General features: G+C 51.1%; 1 protein-coding gene across 5 annotated transcripts in view; it reads right to left on the minus strand.

Moving 5' to 3' along the window:
• NDRG4 (NDRG family member 4) overlaps window positions 1–23,688 on the minus strand; it is a 65,307-nt gene that overhangs the window by 16,855 nt on the left and 24,764 nt on the right. For 2 of the 5 annotated variants that reach the window (XM_077831249.1, XM_077831248.1), the window contains exons 4-9: window positions 22,065–22,100; window positions 19,477–19,506; window positions 11,901–12,006; window positions 2,632–2,752; window positions 1,927–1,989; window positions 368–428 (exon numbers count right to left, since the gene is read on the minus strand). In XM_077831249.1, coding sequence (XP_077687375.1) covers window positions 368–428; window positions 1,927–1,989; window positions 2,632–2,752; window positions 11,901–12,006; window positions 19,477–19,506; window positions 22,065–22,100 — 417 coding nt within the window. Of the gene's footprint in view, window positions 1–367; window positions 429–1,926; window positions 1,990–2,631; window positions 2,753–11,900; window positions 12,007–17,665; window positions 17,747–19,476; window positions 19,507–22,064; window positions 22,101–23,688 lie in introns of all 5 variants that reach the window. The other 3 variants (XM_077831252.1, XM_077831251.1, XM_077831247.1) reach the window with 2 other exon arrangements.

Genomic DNA, 23,688 nt, shown 5'->3' on the forward strand with positions numbered 1-23,688 from the left:
GGCTATGGGCTGACATTGTTGGGGGCTCCTCAATGCTATTGGATACCCAAATAGCCACAGTGGCAAAATACACCTGCTTTGATTGGCCAGGAAGTTGTATTCCAGCCTATCAGAAACAGCCATGGCCACAGTGATCCACACCTTGATGACCTTCTTTCAGGCTTGATTACTGCAACTCCTTCCATCCAGGAATGAGCCCCACACCCTGAGAAAGCTCCCGCTGATGCAAACGGAGCAGCCTGACTTGCTGCCTGAGAGATCAGCTCTCCCTCTGCCCCGTGACCTCTCTTGGAAGTGGGTCACACCTGCCCTGCTCTATGGGATCCTGGGTCACTCTGCAGAACGCTCCCAGCCAGGGCTCACTTACAGCAAACTTGGCCAGGACATAGGCTCCTGCTCCCACGCCGATTCCGATCACGTACTTGAACCTGAGAAACAGAGACAGAAGTGTCCCTGTGCAGCTCCCAATAGCCCTTGCTAGGCCAGTCTGGCTTTTTAAGGAGCCTCTAGGCAGGGCACAGGGAGCAGCAGAGAGAGAGGGAAACGGGGCCAAGGCAAGAGGAGGCGGTACCTGGGAGATCTTCCCACAGGGCCCTGGCTGGGTCTCCACATAAAATCATAGAATCTCAGGGTTGGGAAGGACCTCAGGAGGTCATCTTGTCCAACCCCCTGCTCAAAGCAGGACCAATCCCCACTGTTTGCTCTAGATCCCTAAATGGCCCCCTCAAGGACTGAACTCACAACCCTGGGTTTAGCAGGCCAATGCTCAAACCACTGAGCTCTCCCTCCCCTGACATCCTGGGCTCCTTTCCTGGCTCTCAAGCCCTGGTCAAACAGAGTTCCTTGTAGCCTATAGGAATTGGGTAGTGTCCCTTTAAATAGGTCGGGAGCCCTCTAAGAGTGCTCACCATGTTCTGTGGTTTAGAAGCCGCCAGAAACAGCTGTACACTACATTCCTCCTCTTCTGTGAGTAAACCTGCCCCCATCTTCCCTCTCTCACTTTAGGGGCAGCATCTGATAAATCAAGGCCAGACTGGTAGGGAATATGAGCATCCTGTGGCTGTCACCAGGCTGTCGTCCTGAGCCACGAAATCCAGCCTGGGGGCTGGCACCACACCTCGGGGCTAGAAGGCTGCTACCCACGGAACCTGGCCAACTGCCATGCTAACCCCCTCACACACGTGGCCCTGAGCTGCCGGTGAGACAGGAGTTCAGTCCCCTTGGCGTATTCCCTGATGAGTGGGGCCCTGAAGGAAGCCAGCTAGAGCCAGACATCAGGGTGGCTTTGGTGAGGACTGGAGACCTCCCGACTTGTTCACCACAGGGCATCGATCAGCTGCTTACTACTGACTTGGGCTGGATTCAGACCCCTGGGCCGGACGGGACAGGCCCTGGGGTGCATTTCTAGGCTCCTGAAACGGAGAAAGCAGCTTCCCTTATTCCGTGCCGCGAAGGTGACGGCACAAACCACGAGCAGGGGACAAAGGGCGAGAGTCTCTTGTGACCCTGGTCTAAGCAGCGACTCCGTGGCAAGCGGAGTCTGTTGCGCACCACGTGGCTCTCCCACGGCGTGGAGGGGATTGACCCGTCTCACTGGGGGTCGCCGAGCCATGGCCGAAGAGCTGACTGTTTCCAGCGCCAGCCAAGTGGACAAGGCAGGAGAGCAGGGAACAAGCTGTGAGGCCTGGAACCCCGAGTTACCTGGTGTTCGTAGGTCAGTCTTGGCACTAACAGTGTGCATTGCAGGCATGGGTGCTTCGATCCCTGTTTTTCAGCCAGGCCCAACCCTGCATCGCTTGTGCATCCCAAACGCCACATCATGGTTTCTGCCTCCCTACGCCCGCTGCCTGCCCTTGGCATTTTTCTTGACATCCCACCCCTCCCTGCTGGCCCCATGGCACTAGGTCACAGGCCCCCAGTACTTACCCGAAATGCTGCACCACGCTAGGGAGCATGGCAGCCAACTGGTCCATGGATGGAAACTGGTACCTGGGGGCAGGATGGACACACAGTGAGAAAAGGAGTGTTGGGGCAAGGCCCCAAAGTGCTCATACAGGGGGAGCCCAGGCCTTGGGGCCTGGAGAACCCAGGCCAGGGCTGGGAGAGGCTCTGGGCACCTAAGCACACACATTCCCTCCAGGGAGAGACAGCTCTTCCCCTCCCACTCCCCACTACCTGGCCTCTCCTCCCAGAGCAGGGCACAGCCCTTCCCTTCCCCCCTCTGGGACAGACACAACCATCCCCTTCCTATTTCCCCCCACAGGGTGTGGGCCATGCCCAGGGACCCCATTGGTGCCCCTTCCAGCCGCCCTCCCTATTGCTACGCTAGGAGCCGTGCTGATGTGCTCGGGAGGAGGAAGTCCCCATGATCCTGACCCTTCTAGGGGTTGAGGAACCTGACTCCCCTTCAGAAACGGGATGCTCTGCGGGGCCCAGGATGAGGGAGGCCAAGCCCCAGGTTGCTCTGCAGCACCTCCTAGCAGCTGGTACAGGCCGGGCGTTCCCGGCAGGAGAGCCCACCTTCTGAACCAGGGAAAGGAGCCAGGAAATCAGACAGAGACCCTGAACATGAAGAGCTGGGCTCCTCCATGAACAGCATCCCAGACAGGCTGGGAGGGCTTGGGCACCTACCCCTGTGGGAACTGCGACGCTCCGGCCTGCTGCCCTGGTGCATCCACGTGACACACCACAAAGTGCTTGGTGATCTCCTGCATGTCCTCGAAGTTGAAGAATGTGTTGAAGCACAGCTTGTCTGTACAAGGTCGGGGGAAGGAAGGGGGACAAAGGACAAAGGGAAAAAAAGACCAGAGGCAAAAGGTCAGCAACCATTTAATTAGGCATGGAATTATTAGATTTTTAGCAGTAAATGCTGGTAAACCGTCAATTTCACCGTACACACACAAACCAATAAAAATATTTCCGTCGATCCTGATAGAAATTTACAGACTGGCCAAGTAAGAAGAACACTGCCTGAGAACAGGATATTTACACTTGGTATATTTTGACGTGTTACGGTAATTAATTGTCTGACTAGGGTGACCAGACTGCAAACGTGAAAAAATCGGGACAGGGGGTGGGAGTCTATAAAAGGAAAAGACCCAAAAATCAGGACTGTCCCTATAAAATTGGGACATCTGGTCACCCTATGTCTGACCCCCCTCCCCTCCCCATGGTCTAATCCCTCCGTAATTTCCTGCAACTGTGACAATGTAAATCATGAAAAATGTTTTTAAATGGTTAAGAATAAACATCGACATGATCCATCGCAATGGTAAAAACATACAAATGGAATTCTGTCAAGCTGACATTTAATCAAGATGAAGGCTAAAGAAAACAAATGCATGGAGAGACAAACGCTGAGAGAGAAATCCTGGCCATCAGCTGCTGCTCTCAATATCTAGCCTGGCTCTGGGGTGCAGAGCAGATGTGGTATCCCAGGTATCTGACTCCTGGATGGGCCTGACTAGCCTTTCACACCTGCCCCACACTCACACTGCTGACATCAAGAGCGTTATTCCTGATTCACCCTGGGGTGAACGAGATCAGAAGCAGGCCTGTCCTCTTCTCAACATCTTGTGTTTCTTGGCCACAAACACCAATCCTTTCTGATGGGCTCTCCCTGCTACGCTTTACTCACCCATCGCTAGGGGAGACAATGTGGTCTAGTGGTTAGCACACAGGTCTGAGAGTCAGAATTCCAGGTTTCTACTCAAGGCTCTGCCACTGACTTCTCGTGTGGACTTGGGCAAGTCAGAAAGGCCAACATCTTCAGGCACCTACATCCATACGGAGGCACCCACAGCAATGGCCTGATTTTCAGAGCATCTGCAGAGCTGCATGGCACTGAGAATCAAACCACTCTTCGTGGGATCTGTCTAGTCGTTTGGGTGTCTAACTACAGGCATGCACATTTCGAAACTGGGCCCGTGGCGTGGGATTTTCCAAAGCATCTAAGTGACTTAGGCACACATGCCCCACCAAAATGCTATTGGGCTGCACTTGTGCTCCTAATCCCCCTGGGCTCTTTCAAAACTCTCATCCCCTAACTGTTGTATGCCTCACTTACCTGGCCTGGGAATGCCCAGCTCACCAGGGCTGGTTAAGATGGTTACCATCCCCCCTCTCTCCGGCAGGCCAGCCTGCATGCTGTTCCCCTCCCCCCTCTGCAGCGCTTCCAAGGTGACCTTCCTGCAGCAGCAGCTTGCCTCCAGCCTGCAATCAGGTGACATCCATTCTGCTCCCATCCAGTCCTCCCTTCGCACAGCCACAGCCAGCTTCTGGGAAAGAGCAGGGGCTGCTTTCATACCCAGGGAGGCCTTCGGTGAATGCCCCATCCAGAGGGGATGCCACCGGGAAGGTCCCAAAGCCCTCATCACTTAGGAACTCTTCCCCCCAAAACTTAGGAACTCCCCCCAAGGAGCCTTGGGCTCCTTGTCACAGCTGAGCAAGGGGGACAGGAGAGGACGCCCTTCTCTGGGCAGGGCTCCCTTTGGATCCCATCAATGCTCCCCTCTCAGCTCCATGGTGAACGATACAAGGTTCCCCCCTTTGCTTCCAGCCATCGCCTGTCTGAGGAGGAAGTCCGATTCAAACCAGAGCTTGCTATGCCCACAACTGCTCAGCGAGGCCTTGCTGGGCCACAGAACTGAACACAACCCACCAATGCCCCTGAAAACATTACACCGTGATCCCAGGGGGAAAGAACAAACCTCCGGGCTCCTCCAAGCAGCTGGGGCGGAGTGGATGGGCAGCGAACACCACGGCATTCAGCTCTAGGCCAGCGGTTTGAACATGACCCAGGCTGCCGTGAACCCAAGGCCAGCTCCAAGGGCACGGCTGTGTATACTGGGATCGCCATTGCAGCAGCAGACTCAGCAGCCTGGCCAAGAACCAAATGCGTCATGGAGACGCTCCAGGGCAGGGGGGAAAGCATCCCTTGCTGTGGATCAGGAGAGGACTCTGCTCCCCAACCCAGCGCCTGTTGCCGGCACTGGAATTCACAGCTGACCAACCGTCCAGCTCCCTGCAGGCAACCCAGCAGCATTGGCTGGCTGCCTGCGCCCCACTGTCCTTTCGCCCTGCCCATCTGCTGTGCTGGTACGGGTGCCCCGGGCAGGGGATCGCTTTCTGAGGGTTCTTGTACGCTTCAGTGCCAGGTTGCTCACAAAAATGGAGTGGGCGGAGAGGAGAAGGAAAAGACAGTGTGATGCACGCATGGGCCCCACAAGCCAAGCCAAGCCAAGTGATGGGGGCTTTGGGACCTTCCCGGTGGCATCCCCTCTGGATGGGCCATTCACCAAAAGCCTCCTGGGTATGAAAGCAGCCCCTGCTCTTTCCCAGAAGCAGGGCTGATCTCGATCTCGATTCTCTGCCCTAGAATCCCCTACTGCTTATCCCTGGGGAGAGGCAAACGTTTTTAAGCACTAGCAGGCTGATTCGGCACAGCCTTGTTCCTCGTGTCTCAGGGTCACATCAAACAATGTTTGCTCTCTCTGCGCTGTTATACTGGGCAAAAAAATAAGCCAGGTGTTTCAGACCTCCCCCCACCGCTCCTCTCACCCCAGCCCTCCTTCTGAGGCTTCAGTACAGTCCCTAAATCTGCGGCTGATCGTACTGCTCCTGTTTGCTTTTCCACGGCTGCAGCCTCCATTAGCTTGGAATCCGCAGCCTGCTTGGAAGAAGGTCTCCTCCCTGTTGCAGTCCGCAGGCTGGAGGCAGGCATTGCTTTCTGCAAGCTTTGGGACTGTATTAGTATTGGAAAAGTACTACGGATTTACACCCATATAACTGGTAGCAGAATTGGAACCATTTCAACCTAGCTGGCACATCCTGTCACAGAAGGCAGCATTCACCACACTCCAGCCACCAGCAAGTCCAGAGATAGAAGGGGGCATGGAGGAGTTTAATATCAATATTCACTAGCTTCCAAATAACTGCACTGTGAAATTCCCTTTGTCAAAGCAGGACTTTCTAGCGGAATTTTTATTTAGGATGAACAATGGATTTATTATAAGGTAAGGAAAACGCCATGTGATTACTCAACGGCTGCATACTGTGGTTTAAACGACCATTTCTACCCCATTCTTAGTTGAATATATTTTGAAGAAGCCAGATGGTGATTTTTAAATATACAAGGGTCTCACATAATCCAATGTGAATGTGCTCAGAGACTTTGGATTTTATAATCCTACATAAAATATCATCTGCCATCTTGGGATTTGGGCTCCTCTGTACTCGGCCTGTTGCAATCACTATGTACTATTTTATTTTGACAGCAACTTTGGAGGGTCTCCACTGTCTAGGAGGTGATAATTCTATCCTGGGTTAATTCTGAAGTAGAAGTGGGCAAGATTTTCAACCAAAACTTTTTTTCTGCAAAAAAATGCAGATTCGGTGGCACAGAAATGTTTCACAAATTCATGTTGGATTTGCCGAATGGGGTTTTTTTTTTTCATTGAAACCAAAGTGTGGAAAAACCAAAAAGGTTAGTTTCAACTTTTTTTAAAAACAAAACGTTTTGATTTTTCAGTCCAAGATTCCCTTTAATTAAAAAAAGCAGTCAAAAATGTTTGAAACGGGTCAATACTGAAATGAGCAAAACATTTTGTTTGGACAAAATCGAAACTCTCTGCTCCTGAACAAAAGGCTTTGAACTTTCTGATTCGGCATGCATTTCAAAAAAGTTTGTTTTCGCTTCAACCCACAACAAAATCTCCCCCCCCCTTCTCATTTTTCGAAAGTGCCAGAGAACTGAAAATCTATTAATCACCCAACCCTACTTTGAAATCCTCAGGGCTCCCTACCCAGCTAGGATTATTGCGGAGTCATTATTATACTCAGAAAGAAAAGGAGTACTTGTGGCACCTTAGAGACTAACGAATTTATTTGAGCATGAGCTTTCGTGAGCTACAGCTCACTTCATCAGATGCATACCGTGGAAACTGCAGCAGACTCTATATATACACAGAGAATATGAAACAATACCTCCTCCCACCCCACTGTCCTGCTGGTAATAGCTTATCTAAAAGCCATTTCCAGCACAAATCCAGGTTTTCTCACCCTCCACCCCCCCACACAAATTCACTCTCCTGCTGGTGATAGCCCATCCAAAGTGACAACTCTTTACACAATGTGCATGATAATGAAGTTAGGCCATTTCCTGCACAAATCCAGGTTCTCTCACTCCCTCACCCCCCTCCAAAAACCCACCCCCATACACACACAAACTCACTCTCCTGCTGGTAATAGCTCATCCAAACTGGCCACTCTCCAAGTTTAAATCCAAGTTAAACCAGAACATCGGGGGGGGGGGGGGTAGGAAAAAACAAGAGGAAATAGGCTACCTTGCATAATGACTTAGCCACTCCCAGTCTCTATTTAAGCCTAAATTAATAGTATCCAATTTGCAAATGAATTCCAATTCAGCAGTTTCTCGCTGGAGTCTGGATTTGAAGTTTTTTTGTTTTAAGATAGCGACCTTCATGTCTGTGATTGCGTGACCAGAGAGATTGAAGTGTTCTCCGACTGGTTTATGAATGTTATAATTCTTGACATCTGATTTGTGTCCATTTATTCTTTTACGTAGAGACTGTCCAGTTTGACCAATGTACATGGCAGAGGGGCATTGCTGGCACATGATGGCATAAATCACATTGGTGGACTGGGAGTGGCTAAGTCATTATGCAAGGTAGCCTATTTCCTCTTGTTTTTTCCTACCCCCCCCCCCGATGTTCTGGTTTAACTTGGATTTAAACTTGGAGAGTGGCCAGTTTGGATGAGCTATTACCAGCAGGAGAGTGAGTTTGTGTGTGTATGGGGGTGGGTTTTTGGAGGGGGGTGAGGGAGTGAGAGAACCTGGATTTGTGCAGGAAATGGCCTAACTTCATTATCATGCACATTGTGTAAAGAGTTGTCACTTTGGATGGGCTATCACCAGCAGGAGAGTGAATTTGTGTGGGGGGGTGGAGGGTGAGAAAACCTGGATTTGTGCTGGAAATGGCTTTTAGATAAGCTATTACCAGCAGGACAGTGGGGTGGGAGGAGGTATTGTTTCATATTCTCTGTGTATATATAGAGTCTGCTGCAGTTTCCACGGTATGCATCTGATGAAGTGAGCTGTAGCTCACGAAAGCTCATGCTCAAATAAATTCGTTAGTCTCTAAGGTGCCACAAGTACTCCTTTTCTTTCTGCGAATACAGACTAACACGGCTGTTACTCTGAAACCTGTCATTATTATACTCAGCAAGGCTGACCCTCCCCAGAATGGATGCAACCCTTTGCTGTTGCTACTTTGTTTCACAATGGAATTGGATGGGAGGGGCTTGGATTCTCTCAGAAGGTAAAAAACAGCCGCTGTTGTAGGGACAAGAGCTGTGGTAGGCTGTAGGGACTGCAGCGAAGCTAAGGGACAGGCCTGAGGGGCTAATCCTGCAGCCTCTGACCTCACTGGCAAAGCTCCCATGGATGTCAGTGTGGGAGGAGAAAATCCCTGTCGCCAGCTTGGAAGTAATGACAGGAGCTATCCTGCGTGCTGGGATGATGTTAGCCAATCAGAGTAGACAGATTTGTATATTCACAGTTTGAGAAAACACTGTATGGTGCTTATGCAAATCTGTGTAATCTGATTGGTTAATCACAGCTGCCAATCACACTACAGCCATTCACACTGTCAGTGGATACAGCTTGGTAGCCCTACAGACATGATGCTGGCCCCATTGTAGTCAATGGAACTTGGATTTCACACACACTCCAGTATGGGGAATTGCGTTAATACAATTCTGCATCAAGAACTGTGTACTGGAGACAATTCCATCTTGCAAAAAGAAAAGGAGGACTTGTGGCACCTTAGAGACTAACCAATTTATTTGAGCATAAGCTTTCGTGAGCTACAGCTCACTTCCATCTTGGTGTAATCAAAAATAATCAATAATAATAATCAATTCACCAGGAAAAGGTAATGGGATAGGAAGGACAGGTTGGTGGGTAGGGGACTGGATTGGGACTCAAAAGATCATGTCTCAGCCAGACTCTTTGGCTACGTCTATGCTGCAGACCTCCCCATGGCAGCAAGTCTCACAACCCAGATCACCTAACTCGGGTCCTGAGACTCACACTATGGAGCTAAAAATAGCAGTGTAGACGTTCCCGCTCAGGTGCTGAACGAAAGAGGTGTGTCTCAGAGCCCAGGCTCCAGCCCCAGTGGGAATGTCTATGCTGCTATTTTTAGCCCTGTAGCGTGAGTGCGAGTCAGTTGATCTGGGCTCAGACTCACTGCCAAGGGTTATTTTTGCAGTGTAAATGTACCCTTTGTGTCACCTTAAGCAAATCACTTCATCATCATAGCTTGCTCTGATATGGCACTTTTCATCTATAGATCTCAAAGCATTTTACAAAGGAGGTCAGTCTCATTATGTCCATTTCACAGATGGGGAAAGTGAGGCACACACAGGGAAAAGTGACTTGCCTAAAGTCACCCAGCAGGCCAGTGGCAAAATTGGGAACACAACCCAGGTCTCCCAACTCCCATTCCAGTGCTTTAGCCCCTAGGCAATATCACTGTGACTTGGTCCCTGCTCTGCAAATTGCAGATAAAAGCCCTTCCCTACCTCACAGGAGTGTTGTGAGGATAAAATCCATTCAGGATTGAGAGGTGCTCAGCTATTACAGGGCTGAGGGCCATATAAACACCTAAACAGATAGAAAATAACTAATATACATGCTTTCCCTTTCATCCAATGTGCTTTACTAACATTCACTTGGACTCACAACTACTGTCTTGGCCCTTAAAAATTCCTCTGTTCAGTTTTTTTAACAGGAACTCAGTGTTATTCAATAGAATTCACCCTTGCATGGCAGGCAGGGCCAGGGTTGAGGGCTGTACAAAATATTTGCAACAAAATCTGAAATCCTCAAAAGTAGACTTGTGTAAAAAAACAGATTTTACAAAACTATCTCAAATTTCACAAAGCGCCTGGGAAAGGTGGGGTTTTGCTACAAATAAATAAAAAGAATTTTCACTCTCAAATTGTTGATTCCGTTTTAAGGCAAATAGTTAAAGGTTTTTCAAAAGTCACAGTGTCACTGCCTCTAAAATCAGTTTTTCTCATCCAAATATGTGAAATTTGGAAATGTGAGAAACTTCAATTTTGAAGGGGGCGGGGGGAGACCATTTCAAATAAAAGAAATTTTGGGGTCATAAAATGATCTAGAATGAAAGTGCAAATAATTTCTTCTCAAACATTGAAGTAAAAATAACACCACCCTTGTGAGACAAAAATGGGAACAATAATCTTAACTTCAGGTGGGAAAACTCATAGAGTTAAATGGGCCTTTCCCTGTGCACACAGAGTCAGTGGCAGAACTGACGCAGAAGTCCTGACTCCCAGTCCCAATCCTCTAACCACAACACACAGTTCTGTCCCAGTGTCAGTCACAGAACCCATCTGTGCTGATCCTCGGACCCCTGCTGTCACCACTAGACAGCACTCCCTGCCTCTGCAGCCAAGAGTATAGACTGCAGCTTGATTGCAGAGGTGAAATCCTGGGCCCAGTGAAGTCAATGACAAAACTCCCCTTGACTTCCCTGGTGCTAGGATTTCACCCCAGGTGCAGAATTTCTGGAGGACTTAAGTTGGAAGCCAATTGGGCCACCCGTGGTGACTGCTGCTCTGGGCCATCACCCATCATCACTGGCTAATAAAGTCCCTGGCTCCAGTTCATCTGGGTTTGCTCTGAGATCAGGGAGCAGTGGCTGTCTCAGATCCACAGAGCCATCAACCCCAACTCCGGCAGCAACGGGCCAGGAGCCTCTCAAATATAATCTCCAGTCTCTCCTGGACTAGGTTTATTTTCTTCTGCCCTTCTTTTGTGGCTGGCAGCCTGCCTCCGGGCTTGCTTCTAATCCCCCTCACTTTCCGCTTCCACAGAACCTCGCTGCTCTCCGCTGGGGCTGTGCTCAGAAAACCGACCTCCTGCCAGCTCTCTCCACCACGCCCGCACTCAGACCCCTGAGTGGGCTTAGCTCAGGATGGAGCGCAAATGCAGCTGCCTAGGATGGCACGGCCCTGCCAGTTTGAGGCATCAGAGAGGACGTTAACGAGGTCACAGGCGTTCAGCCCCTACTTGGCGCCTTACAGCCGAGGTGGCTCAGTTCAACCACCCAGCAGCTCAGGGCTCCCTGGCATCATCCTGGAGGGTTGGGAGAAGGTGTAATTCACGAGGTAGACATGCCCGTCTCCAGGAGCACAGTGACCCCCGGCACTTCTGCAGTGTCGGGAGATAGAGGCACAGACATTCCAATACTGGGGCAGACCAAGGCTGCATCTTGTCCCGCATCCTCTGTCAGTGGCCAACATGGGCTCCTTAGAGGAAGGTGGAAAACCTTCAAGCAGCATAACCTGCCGTGCGTCATACATAGCCATGGAGGGGAGAGGGAGAACTTCCTGCCCCCTACTGGTGATCAGTTTGCACCATGCACACAAAGAGTAATACCTCTTGTAATTTTACCCCAGCTCTAAGAACCCATGCTACTAGGCCCCATTGCAGCTTCTTAAATCTCTGGTAAATCTTATTCAGCTTCAATCACATGCTGCAGCAGTGAGTTCCACAGATATCCTGAGCCTGCCTAGAAATGGGATCTGAAACCCAAAAGGCGAGAACATTACATCCCAGCCATCACTACCCTCGGAGCTGCAGCAGTTTGCTCACTCTCAGCAGGTTGCATTGGCAACCTCTGCTAGTTATTCCTGATGCCAAACCCCAAAGGCAGCCAGTTGATGACTGCAGCCATGAAACATTGGACTCCTTGGGGATAACACTGACCAGACTGACAATGGGATCACGCCCCCTTCTCCCCTACACGGTTAGCAGCTTGTGGCCAGGATGGAAGGGTTGCACTTACGGTTGAGTCCAACATCATGGTAGGTCAGGATAGCCGGGCGATTTCCCTTTGGGGACCCTCGAATGACCACATGCAGCAGCCCATATGGGGTCTCGATATCATGCTCCTGGAAGAGAGAGAGAAAAGACAGGGTTACATGTCGCCCCTCCCTGGGGTCACCCTATTACCGAAAAAGGTGACCAATAACAAAGTTCTACCAGGCAACTTCTGCCCTCCTCAGCTCTCTCACTCGCAGAGCCATGCAAGCCTGGCCATGCATCGTGCTGGGATGGAAGTAACCAGTGACAGCAATCGCTAGAGACACACTCTGCCTGCAACAGATGCACCCCTGTCACTGACATCATCACACGTGTGTACGCTGCCATGCACTCAAGCCTGTTCACACATGCAGCACACACGTTCACTCTCACGCACGGACACACCCATGCCTTTACACACTTCTAGCGTCCACTCTGCCAAACAGAACAGGAGGACTTGTGGCACCTTAGAAACTAACCAATTTATTTAAGCATAAGCTTTGGTGAGCTACAGCTCAAAACAGGTGTACCCTCACATGCAGATGCACGCTCCTGTCGACCCTTCCCTCCTACAGACGTTCCCCAAACTGACTCCCATAAATGCCCATAAACACAGCAACCATTTTCATGGCATTGGATCCGATCGACACAAATATCCCCCACATCCTTCCCAAAGATAGAAAAGGGGCGATGGATTTTTAACAGCCGCATCCCAAATCCACAACCTCATCTGCATACATGACTCACACCCAAATCACCAACTGGAAACACACATGGTCATTTACTTGCACAAATACCCAACCGGGGTGAGCAATGGGACAGACAAAAGTATCCAAAACCATGCCAGATATCCCCCACTGGCAGGTATTGGCAGGAGACTCTGGATTACAGCAACCCAGATTTGTCTTGCCATTTTGCATTTTTAAAAGGCCAGATGTGGATCTAGAGCAGATTAGACAGGGCTGTCCTGCTGTCTTCCAGCCCCAGAAGTATGCCCCAAAGATTAGGAGCCTATGAATTGCCAGACTGGAGCAGACCTGAAGGTATCTAGCCTAGTGTTCTGTCTCTGACCGCGGACAGAACCCGATACTTCAGAGGAAAGCGCAAGAACAAAGAGATGTGGGATTATCTGCCCCCCACATTGGTCTCTAATAATTGAATGAAGCTCAGAAGAACAAGGTTTAATCCCTTCCAACATGTGTATCATCATTAACTCTGATAACTCTGGCTATTCTAGTTATCTAAACAACTGTTCAATCCCTTTTTGGAATCTTGCTAAATTCTCGGCCTCAATGACATCCAGTGGCAGTGAGTTCCATATGCTAATTGTGTGTTGTGTGAAAAAGGATTTCCTTTCATCAGATTTGAATTTTCCACCTTTAATTACACACACACATGCACACGGCAATTCCACACAAATCACTGCATTTCACCCACTCCTCTATTATTTAACTATATGAAGCCATCAGGATACAGGGACCAGTCATTCTCATTGACTTAAATAGCAGCAGGCCCATAATATGTATGAAGGAGGCTACCCAAAAATAATCTTTTGCCCTTCTAGGGTCTATTCCATCCAAGGATGTCAAAGCCCCTGAGAAACATTAGGGTGATGTTCGCCCCATGGTGAAGGCTGGCACAAAACCACCTGAACCATTTAAATCCCACTAAATCCCTACTTAAACCCCCTCTGCACAGGGTGCCTTTCCCCCATTTGTGAATTAAGCTTTACAACTCCTCAATGAGGCAATCATCAGGATCTCTTTACAGATGGGGAAACTGAGGCTCAACAAGAGACAGTGACTTGCCCACGGTCACACAGAGAGTCAGTGACAGCTCCTGGCACCCATAAAATGCACAATCCTTCCTGTAAATGTCAACTTCATTAGGCTCTTATTAGCACAGATTTCTTGACACTCCAGAGAGTAGCGGCAGCTTCATAAAAATTAATCACCTAAGAAATTTCCCCCTCCTTCCTAAACCATCAGAGAGTTAAAGGCATGACAAGGCAGCCTTGGGACACCAATGTTGATCTCTATGCTGCAGTTCTAGCATTTACCAGAAGCCCTAATGAAACGGGAAGATCCGAAGTGGGTACACAGGGAAATAATGTCCTGTCCCATTAAGCTTCTTGAATTAGCAGCTCAACAGTTGCAGAGAAACAGGGCCCAAATCCTCAGACAGTGGAAATCACCATAGATCCATTGACTTCAAAGGAGCGATGTCAATTTACATCAGCAGAGAATCTGGTGAAGGGAGGTTCATCACAGCAATGCTGAGACACACACCAAATTGCAGACAAGCAAATTTCGCACCAATTCACTAGCTTGACAGCAGATACAAGAGATCTGGGAAGATCACAGGGACTGAACTCAGCGTGGTTTTTACTGACAATAATGGGATGACTGTCCAGGCAATTATAGCTGACTCATCAGCATGATATCCAAGTGCCTTACAAGTTAAAGACCCCAAAGGGTCTGATGTGACCCAGGAACGTCTTAATGCCAACTGGCAAGCAGCACAAAGGAGGTGCAGAGAGGTTGGGTCACAGTTTGGGATCTCTTGGGTCGGGTATGTACATTATAGTTCACCAACGAACGTCAAGTCAGGTCTCAAATGAAAGCCGATGTCACACTGGTCACCAACATTGTCGTGAAACGTACGTACAGAGGCTGTGTGAGGAGTTATGTATGTATACTGAAAATTGTATTCTTAGAGTGTGTCTGGGGACCGGTCACCAGCAAAAGTGAAAGGTAGGCTCTCTTTCAGACAAGAAATATTTATCTAGCTGGCTCTTGACTATAAATTAAGTATTGTATGTTTCACAACGGGTCTCCTCTCACCTGTCTGAACTGCCCGTAAGGATTGTAAGAATTTCAAAGAGAGAAAATTAAAAGTAAACCCTGCAGGGAGTAGGGAGGGGGGTGGGGGAGAGGGCTTTCCCTGAGGTAAACATCCAAGGTTTGCTCTAGTGTATCTGGGGAACAAAGACGACACTCTGTCCTCCTTCGCCTAGCAAGTAAACGGGCAGCGGGTTTTACTTCATGAAAGAGGAGTCTCAACCAGGCATGGTTGAGAACGCTGAAGAGAACATTGGGTCGATAAACAGACAGGGGAGAACAGGTTAGTTAAGTTTAGGCTCTAGAAAGTGTGTTATGATTTTGTTCTGTACGTAACCACTTGTTCCCAACGTTCTTACTCACTCTCACTTGAATCTCTGTGCTTTGACGATAAATTTATTCTTGTTTTCGCTACATCTCAGTGCTGTAGGGTTACGCGAAGTGCTGGCCCTGAGATGTGTTCCTTTGGGAAGAGCAGGCCTGGTAAGTCTGTGAGTGTCCAGTGGATAAGGGGCTGGACTATACAGGGAACACGCAAATGAGGCAGGGGCTGATGTGCGCCTTTTGCCACCTGCGCAGAGACAGAGAGACCTGCAAAGCAGCACGCGTGCTGCCAGAGGCTGCTGGTGTCAGGGAGCTGACCCAGAGCAGGCACAGACATGACTTCCTTGTGCTCAGGGCAGGTGGTGGTGAGGTGCCTCCCAACCCTGGGTAATGTCACAGTCACGCCTTTCCTGCCCCATGGATAGGATGTTTCTGTTCCCGGGGGAAGGCTGGGCCGTTGCACTAGGAAGATGCTATGGTTCGTGATCATTCTCATTTCCACCACGAGGGAGTCCCACGGTGCTGACCAGGCCCCGTTTCCTGCTCCCACACATCTCACGCCAGAGGTTGAGAGTTTCCTAATTCCAGTGGGAGGTCACGATGCAGGGTGAGGAGGATCCTAGGGTCATGGCAGACATGGAGGCCTCCGAAGAGAGGAACCAACACCAGGAGATGAGCTGCTCAGATACTATAGTGATGATGAGCACAGGGTTAGGAGAGAGAGAGAGAGGGCAATTACAGGGCCCTTCATCCCTAGGTCACTGGTTCAAACCAGGCCTAAGTCAGCCATCACGATCACGCAGGCGTTTGCTGTGGAATGAGCTGGAGAATCTCAGGTTAGGTGTCCACCTCACAGACCCCCATGACGCCTGGGATGCTGCCTGTCTCAACAGAATGGGCTATGGCATCTGAAATGCCCTTTCACATGCAGATTGCCAGACCGGGCCACAGCCCTGCTCAGCTCCACCCACTCCAGCCCCCGCATCTCCAGCAGCGGCCACAGCCAGCTGCTCCTGAGGAAGGCACAAGCATCCCCACAGCAGGCAGTTACGGGCCCACCTGCCCCCAGGGAACACTTCTCCTCATTTGGTACAGGTTGGCTTATGCTCCTGCCTAGAGGTGGTCCCTCTGGGCTGGCATTAAGCTTGTCAGGGCTGCCACTTCCCTTGCCCTTAAAAATTGCCAATCACACCCGCACCGTGATCTCCTTGCCAGCCAATCAGAACACACCACTCCTGCCTACTGGAGGAGGAGGATAATGTAAGCAGTCAATCGCAGACAGCCTCTGTTGTTATTGGCTGGAACAGGCAGTCTTTCAGCACCTTCCTCCAGCTCCCGATCCCCCCATCCGTACCCAGTGCTATAACCAGAGAGGCAGCAGCATTGGCAGGAGGACAGATTCAGGGCAGCTGTGCCAAGCCTCTCGGGGTTTTGGGGTCACAGGCACATGGCTGGAAACAACCTCAAGACAGCATGTGCCGGGGCTGCAAACTGGCCGTGGCAGGGGTTTTCCCAGAGCGCCTGGGGGGAGGACTGGAAAGTTGCCAGATTCCAGAGCAGGATGCCGGGCTCAGGACATCAGTGTTCCCTTTTAACGAAAACTAGGGCAATTAGCAAACAGGATCTGCAGCCAGAATCAGCAAGAACTTTAGTGTTAGAGAAAATCATTCTTACTGGAGACAATGGAGCCTGCTAGAAAGAAAGAATCATTCCCAGCATGGATGTGGGTGGGTGGGATGAGGGGACTGGAATAGCACAACAGGGACCGTGGGGTTAAAACGGGAAGCTAAATCCCAATAAGGCACGATGCTAAAAGACGCAGTGAGCCCTGGCCCCGCTCAATCGCAATCAGCAGGAGCTAGAGATGCTCTAATTCCAGGTTCTCCCTCAGAAAGAGCCCTTGACCCTAATCTGTCTTGCTGTGGAGGGGGAGGAAGGGCAGCCCTTGTCAGACAAAGAGTCACTTGAATGGTTTACAAACCAGACGACACCCTGAGCTTTTCATCCTGCACCATCTGCTGCTCTGCCTCCCAGCTCCGCTGTACGGCTGCTGAAATGGCTGAATCCTGCCCCCTTTGAACAAAGCTGGCCCTTGTCCGTCCCAGGACCACAGCAGCGAGGGGAAAGCCGCTCTGTTCTCCTTCTCCAGCCCCTAAGCTGCCTGGCCTCCCTGCTCAGCATTCATTCCAGTTCCCAGCTCAGTCAGATCCAGGGCACAGACCCAATCGGCTCTGCTTGCCAGCTCCCACTCGCCCTCTTATGAGCCACGTTCCAGCTGCCTGCTCTGATGGGTTTGCTTTCTCGACTCCCACCCCTGGCGGAGTATTGATTTGGGGCAGGGATTAATGGTGGCTTGGCAGTATTGCAGCATGCACCAAAAGGGAGCGGGAGCTCAGAGCCCTGCAATGCGCTGGAACAAACAGGAGGGAGGCAACCAGCCCCGGGATTTTGATCTACGGTGTTTGCTTCTTTAGTTTAGTCCCCAGTAAAGCGCATCATAGATGCCCACAAGCCGAGGGGTGAGTGAGGGTGCGTCATGGAGCTTTGTCCACGCAGCAGAAAGCAAGGACATCTCCGGCCAAACCTCCATCCGCTGTATCAGAGCTATTCTGCTACCGTCAGACCCATCTTCCCGGGGAACCGGATCTTCTCCATGAAGTCTCTCCTTTTTGTAGGGGAAAATGGTGTTAAGTCAGAACAATCACCCCATTGCTAAGAACCCATCCCCTTGCACAGCTCCGGTGTCTGCATCAGATTGGTAAACACCTTGGGGCAGGAACGCCCCATAGCACCGAGCACTCACATATAATAGGATTAAAGAGGGGACCCAACCCAACACCCACACCACACCCAGGGTCGGGGGGTTCGAAATCTCAGCCCAAATCTGGATCTGGACTTTCCAGTTCCAGTGGGTTGATCTGAAATCTAAAGTCCACTCGGGACTTCGCTGCTGCTGTTGATTTTACAGCACCGTGCCGATGGGCAGCAGTATAAGCCCCTAAGACAGACAGATCGACCAGAAGTCCCCAGACTTCAGGGCTCCCCCTTCCATTCTTAATTAGCCCCCCGTACATTCTCACTGCCGGCAGTGAGGGGGAAGGGCATATCGGACGCCGTAGCCCAGGGTGTTACATCCCCAGCTGGAGTCCACCTCTGGGCACCTGCCCGTGATCCCAGCAACGTTGTGTCTCACCATGCAGACGATATCGACTGCACAGTGCACCTGGCCATGTGCTAATAGTTGGCCACATTCCAGGGAATGCAGGCCTGGGCTCTGGGATGGCCTTGGGGAGCCTTCTTGATGGAGCCGGCCTTTCATTGCTACCTCAAGCATGGCCATGCTGCTCAGACCTGCCCTTTGTGGCTCAGAGAGGAACAGTTTACAAGAATCAGGCATGAGTCAGCTTCTGTTGGCTTCCCGGCATTGGTCGAGTCACTCAGCCGGGGTGAGGGGCATTGGGTACAAGGGGAGGAGGTTCAACTAATCATTCCACAACCTCTCTTTCTCTGATCCTTGCTTCCACCCCATGCCCGGTGCTACAGGTCTGTCTGCCCCTCTGTCACGAAGCTCTGTGGTGGAGGGGTTTTGCTCCTTTTCTTTGTCAACAGAGCGGGGGACTGTGTGTTTGTACAGCACCTAGCACCATGAGGCCTCAGTCCTGACTTAGACTTCTGGCATTGCCATAATACTGCAGCACCCGTTGACTTTGACAGGAGTGGTGGGTGCTCAGTATTTCAAAAACTAGGCACCAGACCAGAGGAAAATTGGGCCCATGGTATTTCTTTGTCCTTGGGTATCTCCCCCTAATATGTATATTTTGCCTCACAAGGGAGTCATAAAAGTATCTCCCAAATCAGTGATCTAATATACATCACATCATTGCCATTCCTTTAAAAGCACACGGGCCAGGGCTTGCTGGATGTCTCCCCTCCATACCTTCCCTCCCTCTCATGGCTGCCATTTTGGATTCACTCTGCCCAAAGTGGCCAAGTTCCCTTGGTTATGTGAAAGGGTAGAAAAGCTCCACCAGGCCCAGGCTCTTAAAAGCTTATGAGAAATGAGGGTTTCCAAAACAGCAGCTGCAACAGGGTGGGTCATATGTGCAAGGATGGAAAACGATGCCCCGAGACCCAGGCCCACTGGTTTAAAGCAGCAGCGGTATGCTTATAGTAGTGTGCTTGCAAAAATCCCCCCCAACAAAAACCTGCAGGCCTGATGCTGTCCCCAGGGTGCCTGTCCAGCCTCTCACGAGCAGAGCCATAGACACATCACATTTGGTTTATGGAAGGGTTTGCTTTAATTCCAATCAGTTAAATACATAAAAACTAGGAGACGGGAATGTTAATGGAAATTTTGTCACCGGGGCTTAGTGGGAACAGGACAGGGCAGGATGCTTGGGCATCAGGACTAAGCATCACCCTTGGCTTGCCACATGGGAGTCTCAGCACCCCAGTGAGTGTGTAGCGTCACACACCAGTGCCGCTGTGCATGACTTACGGGTCAGACTGCCTTTCTGGAGATGAGCTTCTGGGCTTTGCTCAGTGTTAGTGAATGGGGATTGGGAGAGGGCACGGACCCCTTACCCAGAATTGCTCCTCTGACCCAGACCTTAGCTAGGAGGAGGACGAAGAGGAGCAGTTGGAGTACATGTACGGCACCCAGAACAATGGGGCCCTATCAGACTTGGACCTCAAGGTGCCACCAAACTTTGTTTGGGACATTGAGAACACCCGTCCCGCATCCCCCTCTTGGCCCCGGTACCTTACACTGTTTTGAGAGCACGTGTGCAAAAGTGCACTCCCACCTGCAAAACACCTGATCTGTACGCGCAAGCCAGGGCCATGCACGCAGACACATGTGCAAGCCAATCCCCTCCTTGCTCAAGCATGCCAGGTGTTTTTCACATGCAGCTTACATGTCCCCTGGCCTGGATTGCTAGTGTGCTCTCTGCTTGACCTCTCAGCTTTGTGCATAGCTTTGGCTGGAGAGTCTGCATTTCTCCAACACACTTCACAGTGACCCTGTGCTTTTCTTCCGAGCCTTTTGGCAAGGATCTCCAAGGACTTTAGATGCTCTAATAGCTACACTTCACAGCTTCCCCTGCTCCTGTTAGGTAAGAAAGAATCATTCTCTCTAGGGGAACTGAGGTACACAGCAGTTAAGTGATTTGTCCAAGGTGTCCCAATAGTTCAGTGGCAGGAATGGAAACAGAATCCAGAAATCCTGACTCCCAGGTCTCTGCTCTAACCCCAAACCAACACTCCCTCTTCAGCTGTTCCTGACAAAATTCCAGTTGCAACAAAGGAAAAAAGCAAAAGGTGGCTTTGGGATGCAGGATGCAGTTTCAGCTCTCTGACCGGCTCTTAGTGATGTCATCCCCTGCCTGTGTTCCCAAGGACGGACTCAGGTTAGAGACTGCGTCTTGCTTTTGTCCATTTTTTAGAGCTGTGCATTTCTGAAGAGTCCCCTCCCAGTGAGTTAAAGGCCCTTTGGCTCCTAATCTAGACTCCTGGCTGGTGTCACTTTGCTGGCTTTAATAGAAATACACCCTGTGGTGAGGCTGGCCAGGTGTGGCTTTTGCTTTTATGTAAGGGACCTGATCCTGTCTTCCCTGGTATCCATGCAAACTCACTGATGCTGCGCAAGGATAACTCACGGTTGACCTGGACCCAGTGTCTGTCTGGCTAGGAAAGCTCTCTGCTGTCACCTTAACTAAACTGCTGTGCTTTCTGTCTCAGCCAGTACATCCCCCTTCCCATCCAGGCACGTTGGCTTTGCCTGCTCCTCCTGGCTCTGGGGCAAGGGTCACAGCGGTCTTTCCCTCCCCGTGCCAAGGCAGAATGCGTCTCTTCCCAAAGGGGCAGAGGCAGAAGGGAATTCGGCATGACACGCACAGCCATGTGCATCTCCGATACAGACAGACAGACCATGGCTCGGGAAGGGAGGAAAAGGGGAATCCCAGCCATCAGCCACAGAGACCGAGATGCTCAGGAATCACCCTCCCTGCTCCAAGGTTGGCCCATCCTCCAAAGGAGGCTGATGAGCTCCAGCCAGCTGCTCAAGGTCTCAATGGGGCCAGAGGATGGTGCTGAGCCTCCAGGTCATGAGTCTCCCCTGCACACCCCATCCTGACCACCCGCTTGTTTCTGTCCAAGCGTAATTTGTCCTAAGCTCTCTAACGAGGCCTCATGACCCCTCCGGGAGGCAAGTACCTATCATCCCCATGACCGTCCCTACTTCCGCTTGGCAATTATATTCCACTTCTCAGCCACTGTTCTCACAGGAGGATCATGAGCCCCCTTTTACAGACAGGGAAACTGAGGCACAAAGCAGAGACGGGACTTGTCCAAGGTCACAGAACAGGGCAGAGCAAGGACTAGAACCCAGGTGTCCTGACACTCAGCTCTGAGACCTACCTACCAGCCCCCCCCATGCCCTGCTATCCCTGGCTAATGACTAACAGCTAGCACATATGCTGTGCTAGTAGCACTTATCCCCCACCTTATGGGTCGGAAATAGGAAGCTACCCAAAGCTGCTGCTGCTGCACCTTCCTCTCCAGCCACGCGGTGCCCCAGCACCACACCTTTCTACCCCGGCCCGGCTCCTTCCAGCGCAGGGTCAATAGCCCAGAACTTCCCTGCCCCTTCCCCAGCGTCCCCCTGCAGCTTCCCACACGCTCCACCCTGCCTAGCAACACCGCTGCGTCCCTGAGCCCAAAGCCGTAGGTCCCCCTGCTTCCCCCTGGGCTGAGCAGAAGGGCCCCTTTGCACCCTGCTTCCCTACATGGAAAGGGGGCGGAGGGGGGGAGACCCTAGCTCATCACAAATTAGCCCAACTTAGGTGCTCAGATGCCATTGGGCCAAGGTCGCAGCAAAGGGAGGACACTGAGCCTGGGTGGGCGATATGGGGAGCACCATCCAGGCCCTGGGTGTCATCATGGGTCGCCACGTACGTTTGCTGCTCACGGGGACGATCCATCACGCTGCAGCGGGGCTCGTCAAGCCCAGCCCTGCGCATCTTGCCTCGATGTTACAGCCTGCACAAGGTTATCCACTACACCCGCTGTAGTGCTCACCCCCCCCAGCAGTGCCTGTTGTTGTCATTTGCTACTGCAGTCCCTGCAGACTGCAGAATGTGCTTGGCTTTGATGGCTGCTGATACATGCAACAAGCCATGCAATGCCCCCCATCGCCCCCCAGCCAGCCCGCAGACCTCTCAGGACACAGGCATCACAGCTGGGAAGGACACATGCAGGGATGGCCCCGGGACTCCAGGCATGCTTCCCTACACCTCATCTCTCTTGCCCGAGAAAGCTCCTGAATTCATTTTCCTTCCCTCAGGGCTGCAAGGACCAAGGCGGTTCTCTGCAGCTCCCGAGCCTAGTGGGGACGAAGCCTCAAGGATAATGCTGGGGACTGGGCACCCCTGCTTGCGATTCAGGGGTGGGGGGGAAACGGGGAAATGCACAAGTTAGAAAGCAGGGTGAGATTTCTTTGCCCTGGTGCCTGCGCTGGCTTGTGAAAGGCAGCCCTGGCTGGTGCAAAGACCCTGTGTGGATCATGGGTGTTGCTGCCTGGGAAATCCCTACCTGACACTGGGGAGAGGTGGGGGCTGTACCTACCCCGTCCCAGCACTCTGGCATCGTGAGGAGCTCGTCCGGTGCAGATTCCTCAGGGGAGAGAAGGTAGCACTGAGGACAGGGACCCAGGAGGTGGGCCACTGTCACGAGTGCGGAGAGCTGACAGCCTGGGTATGAAGTCAACCTCTCGGCTTTGATTTATAAACCAGCTCCATCCCCTTTATTAGCCCCTCCCATTGCCCCATTCTCCCTCCACCAGCTCTGGCTTAGGAATTGTTCCTTCTTTTTTTATTGCAGGCAGTTGTTGAAATGGAGCCCAGGAGCTTAGCAATTGGCTGCTGATAAAATTATGCATGCTCCAATTGGCTCAAAATACCCGTTTAAGAAAAAAACAAACCACTGCAGATCATCACTACGCCCTCCATCTTCCTTGCCCTGACAGAGAGAGAGACACACACAAAAGGACATGTGCTGACTTGCATGCACACACAAACACAGAGACGGAAACATGCACAAGCATGCATGCACAAGCATGCATGCACACAGACCCACATAACAGGAAGTATATTAACATGCATGCATGCATCAGAACGCCCAGAGAGATGCAGCTCCACAAGGGCATGAGCATGCCTACATGCAAACAGACACATGCCCACAGAGACATGAAAAATGTGCTCACGCACAACCCCACACAGGAAGGGACACAGGTACACGGCTTCTCTAGTACACGGTGCATTTTTAATAGGCCTCACTCTGTTTGCTGTGATAGTGCAGAGTGGTACCCGTTCTGAGAGCAGTGGCTCTCAACCTTTCCAGACTGTACCCCTTGCCGCAGTCTGATTGGTCTTGAGTACCCCCAAGTTTCACCTCACTTAAAAACTACTTGCTTACAAAATCAGACATAGAAATACAAAAGGGTCACAGCCCACTAATACTGAAAGATGGCGGACTTTCGCATTGTTACCCTATAAATTACAAAATAAATCAACTGGAATATAACTATTGTACTTACATTTCAGTGTGTCG

This window comes from Eretmochelys imbricata, chromosome 12 (genome assembly GCF_965152235.1).
Source record: "Eretmochelys imbricata isolate rEreImb1 chromosome 12, rEreImb1.hap1, whole genome shotgun sequence".
Classification (NCBI taxonomy): Eukaryota; Metazoa; Chordata; order Testudines; family Cheloniidae; genus Eretmochelys; species Eretmochelys imbricata.